General features: G+C 29.7%; 1 protein-coding gene across 1 annotated transcript; it reads right to left on the bottom strand.

The window, feature by feature from the left end:
- Nucleotides 1-2,480: 2,480 nt before the first annotated feature.
- On the bottom strand, nt 2,481-5,234 carry LOC106787736 (exonuclease GOR-like; the record flags this gene model as incomplete). Its single annotated transcript, XM_014750354.1, has 2 exons — nt 5,108-5,234; nt 2,481-4,086 (listed from the first exon to the last, which is right to left on the bottom strand). Coding segments are annotated over exons 1-2 (1,733 nt in total), but the record flags the coding sequence as incomplete, so codon positions are not given.
- Between the last annotated feature and the right edge of the window lie 269 nt (nt 5,235-5,503).

Here is a 5,503-nt window from a genome sequence, read left to right as displayed (position 1 = left end):
TGAAGCTCTGCTCAACCCCTCCATTGAGATGAGTTCCGCATTCCACGAGTTGCGCGTGTCCACATCCAGCAGCGTCCGTAACCAGCAAGAAATAAAGTATKCTATCCCAGCTTTCTACCGGCCAACCAGCATTCTGTAAAGACCTAACSATACACTGCATCCTATCAAGGAGTGAACGCAGCTCCGCGATGGACTCCCTCCTAAGACGCGGAAGATCCAACAATGCCTGCAGTTTGTTAAACAGAAGGAGCATCGGATTATAATACCTAATCTAAAATCGGATTTAACGCCTCCCAAGTGCTAGCATAATTCGCAGTGCTAGTCGACACATCCTTAATCCATCCTGCAGCCTCACCGACTAGGCACGATTTCAGATATCGCAACTTGGTAGTATCGTCCATGTTGTTTTATTCCTTTTTTTGTTTTGCTTGTATCAAATTGTCGAAGAATTTGATTTATATGAACGATAGTTGTCCGAGAAAAAAAATATTTAAAATAGAAAAAAGGAGTGGAATGGGAAGAAAAATGAAATAATCTGTATACACAAATAAGAAAAGTTTACAATATTTAAAAATAAAATTTTGTAATATATATGTAAAGGAAATGTATTCCTTTGATGTGTTTTGTCGCACTTCAAACAGCTCTCGTTGGAAGGATCGATTAATAAAATCGGTAGAAAGAAATGAGTGGCGATTGATAAACAAAGGAAGGGAGAGAATACAAGATAAAGCAGATGTGAAAAGGAGTAAAGAATATTCGTTATAAATATAAATAAATAAACTGTTTAGAATAAGTKGGAATAATAAACTTTAATTGTCGTTTTTTTGGTTTTAAACAAATTTGGTTTAAAACAAATTTTAGTTTGTTGGTTATCCTCACTTAATAATAAGAGTTTTAGTCTTATATATATATATGTACATATTTGATTTCGCTATTCTGATTCTATACAATGCAAAAAAGTAAAAGTATAAAAAATATTCTATTACAAGGTGTACAATATTTGTCAGTAACATTGATAAAAATCTCATTTAAAAATTAACTTATCTATTAGTTTTGTTAATTCAAATCTTTGGATTKTATTTGAACGTTTWAYATTTCTTTACATTGTAAGAAGAGAAAAAAATCTACTTGATCTTATGTTTTGATTTTYGTCTTTATGTACTCGATTAAATTTTATCATTAATTACATCTAATATCAAAATTGATTGGCAAGATTTCTTCTTTTCTCACATCGTAAGAAATAATTTGACGATTATTTATATCTGACATGTTTGGTATAACAGTTTTTACGTTTAAAATTCAGTCTTTGCGTAATTAATCAGTCTTTTATGTAAAATGTTTAGTTAATAAAACATCACAATAGTAACGTTTTATATGTCATTTTTCATAATTCATTATAAATAATTTCTTACTTAAAAAATGTACAAAAAGAAATTATTTATAATAAATGATTGAACCGATAATAGTTCAATTACTCGTGTAATAACTATTAAACATTAATAATGTACAATAGTACATACTTAATAAAATGGGAATGGAAAGATTCCCAAGAAGTGTATAATTATAAAAAATATAATTATTCAATTATTAACTATTAAAAAAAAAAAGAAACTTTTCTTTTCTATTATCATAGTTAATAAATATCACAGTTAATAAGTGTCACATGTTTCCTTTCCCATGTCATACATTAACACTTGATATACCTAATCAATTTCTAACTACTCATACATTTTTTCGAAACATTTTATCATAATATAATTCATGAATTAAATGATATAAATTGCATGAACAATTATTGATAAAATTATAARTGTTTCTTGTTTTTTCCCATTTGAATAGTGATTCAATTCGAATAAATGTTTGGCTTTTAACTCCAACATACTGATGTTAGACTATGTTGTTATTGATTTCGTATAGCAATCGAATATCACTCATTGTTAATTGTATTATTACTATTGTTATTTTTTGGCATTGAACTAAAAAAAAAAATTACGATTTAGATTGCGTGCAAATGAATGTAATCAACAATATCATTTACGTTGTTATATATATATTTTTTTGTCTAGGTTAGTTAGATCAATTATTGCACAAAAAAAAGAGAACTGATATGAAGATATACATATATAAAAAAAAAGAAATTGATGTATCTAGGAGAAAAACTATTAAAAATAATTTCAGAAGAAACATTAGGAATAATCTAACGTCTGAAATGTAGAGTATTAAAAGTGACAATGATTTGGAAATGATCTAATTTTCAATAGAAATAATTCATTAAAGTTAAAAAATAAACCCCTCAAAAAAGAGTGGTAAATATGTTTTTCTCCATACGAGATACAAAAAATGTAGTGTAATTAAAAAAATATGATCCCAAAAAAAATATATATATAATTGCAAGTATATATATAGTTACCTATTTTGTTTTTTAATATTTTTTAAATTTCGGCTGTGACTTTCTTTTTTTCAAAATATTATTTCTAAGCGGCGGTAGATTTCTTTGYTTAATTATTGGTTTATTTGTTTGTTTAATCCGTTTATCAGTCTTTTGTTCCGAATTATTATCCGTTGTATTGTCAAGATTATTTGAAGCTCGTGCTGCCGCTGCACCTGCACCACCATTTTTCTTCTTTCTTCTTCCATGTTGTTTATTTTCAATTATTTTTTTGATGACATTAGGACTAGAATTGATAATAGTACTGTCAAATCCATCATGATAAACTTTATACAATGTTAATTGTATTGCAGCAAGTGCATCCTCTACAGCTGAATGAGCACTTAATTGAATATCCCTTTGCAGAAAATATTGAACCAATTCTTGCAAACGGTATCGATAGGGAAATGCATTTTCTTTGTTCAATAATAATGAGGTATCAATAACGTTATAATGTATRATGCATAAGGCTTTGAGATCATTCTCAAGGCCATGGCCTATGAGAATTGTTTCCGATGATATAAATTGTAGTAGTTCATTTTGAACTGTTTBAAATGTTTTTTGGGACGATCTAATTTGATCATATTTATGTTTGACCATTCTGTCCAGAATTCTTCTTTKTATGTTTACAAAAGAAAAATATATAGTTTTACCGGTTACATCYACCAAAGCAACTTCGGATAACATGAATCCACCTTCTACTTGAACCATACCACAATCAAGTCCGTAAATACCATAAAAATCTTTTTTTTCTGTAGATGGTTTAGTCTTAATGAAACCCTTATATTCATTATCTGGTATGTAGAAATATTTATTCCAATTGTGATTGCTCGCTTTTAAACAACCCAAATTACCAACTTCGTTATTACAACAGGTCCATGTTTTTTTGGAATTTCTATAAAATGGTTTATTTAATTCCTTTTCATGATATATACATCGTTCACTATCGTWTAAWAYGGAATGATTATACATGTTGTACCATCTGTAACACAACTCACATCTGACTTCATACAATGTGGAGTATTCAAAATCAGCTGGTACTAAACTATTGCATTTAGATTTCTTATTGAAATCTATATTAAATGGGTAGCCAGCTTCGATCAAATAACTTAGTTGSTGGGTGTACGATATTAATATGACGTACAGAATATTAACGTCAACTGATAGTTTTGGTAATTCATCAGGAAATTGATGTAAAACTAACATCAAACATTTATTCTCCTTTTCTTGTTTCGTAGATTCAWTSTKTGTCTGTTTCGTTTCATTTTGCTTTGGATTTCCCCAATTTGACTTTCTCTTCCAACTATTTAATCTTCCATTAGACGTTTCATTTAACGATATCGTATCGAATTCTGGATTATTCTTGTCACTATTTTCCATATTTAAACTTCTTAACGATTGAGTTTCAAGTTKAAAACTTTTTACAGATTCTKTATCGCATTCGCTAAAGTTAACTGATACTCTATCGAATTCGAACACATTATTTGATGCTGTATCATTAACTGACTCTTTAATGTYAGTAGCTGATGCYRTTTGATTTTCAATCGCATTTGCGGTAAATGGTTTTGCTTTTAGTAAAGTTTGTAATCTTCTTGTAAAACTATTAGATTTCGAACAAACTTTCAAGACTAATTTTTCTTTTTTCTGACTACCATCGTCTACGTGGAGAAAACAAACAGWAAGAAGCAAAGAAAATTTCGTTAATACAATTTTTCCTCTCGATTTGTATTTTAATTTATTATTCTACATGTATTTTTTTCCTAATTTCTCTTATCTCTTGTTTTATTTTATTTTATTTCACAAGCACGTGTGCATGTTTATTAAACTATTTTAACCCTTTCGCTACTACGAGCGACTATAGTCGCTCTCCATGTGATGCCGCTGAGATACTACGAGCGAGTATAGTCGCTCCCGCTAAAGATGTCGCGTAATTGTATATATGATAAGCGCCTGCGGTAGCTATGCACAGAGTATTTCACTCTGGACATGCCGCGCGAGTTTTTCGTTCTGCATTATTTGTTATTTACTCTTTTTTGAATCAAGTTTTTTCGTCGAAAGCACCAGCCAAGAACGCAGGTTACAATAAGGCGTTGAGGCGATCGCTGCGATCGGTTGCGTAAACCGTGCACTGTTTCGATGGATCGCGTCGTATTGCGGGATAATTTTTGTATTTTCATATTATATTCAAATTTATTAACATATAATAGTTTGTAATACACTTTTCGAACGTTCGAATATTAYATTTGCATATATTTATTTTTCTATCGATTAATAATATGTTAAATAATACGAGTTACGAATACAAAGGGTTACTCGATTTCTATCTTCAACTTTTTTTTTCCATTCGATTATATAAAAAGAAATATTTTTCTAAATGTAATATACATCAAAAAATGATCACGAATACATAGGACTACGATAGTGTTCAATTTATTTCGATGAATAATAATGAAGCTTAAGTATAAATTAATTTCCATCCAGAATTATGCTCGTTAAAAAACTAATCTATTAATGATTGTACGATGGAAATATACTAACRTTAAGACAAATTTACGCGTAATAAAAACACAAATGTGAATATGAAAAAGAAGAAACGAAATAAAACAAAGAGACAAGAAACTTTCTAATTTTTGAACGGAACCAAAAACAATGAAATTATATACAGAAAATTGTACTTACCATTTTTACTTCCACTTGTCTGACTATTTTCTTGTTGGGAACTTGTTTTCTGTTCTTCAACTTTAGGATACTTTTTGTTGGAATCGGAATGATTCCTTTTTGGATTTATAACACCACAATGTTCCATTTTTACACACAACTTGTTCGTAAGAGTAGTTTCGATAAACTGAGATTAAGGAACGCAAGCCTGCCGCTATATTTTGAGTTAAGCTTCTAATTTCTATACCTAGGCCTTCGCCGGTTTGAATCGACCAATAGCAGGACAGGAAAGTCCAAAATCTACGCAAACCACCCCCATTTTTCCCTTCTTAGACTAAATCTTCGTCCGAGTCAAAATTTCCCCCACTTTTATACCCCACCACACACTTTTTTTTCAATATAATATTTCTAACTATT

The sequence above is a fragment of the Polistes canadensis genome, unplaced genomic scaffold (assembly GCF_001313835.1).
Source record: "Polistes canadensis isolate GaletaPanama2010 unplaced genomic scaffold, ASM131383v1 scaffold_113, whole genome shotgun sequence".
NCBI lineage: Eukaryota > Metazoa > Arthropoda > Insecta > Hymenoptera > Vespidae > Polistes > Polistes canadensis.
This window is presented reverse-complemented; position numbering and strand designations above follow the sequence as displayed.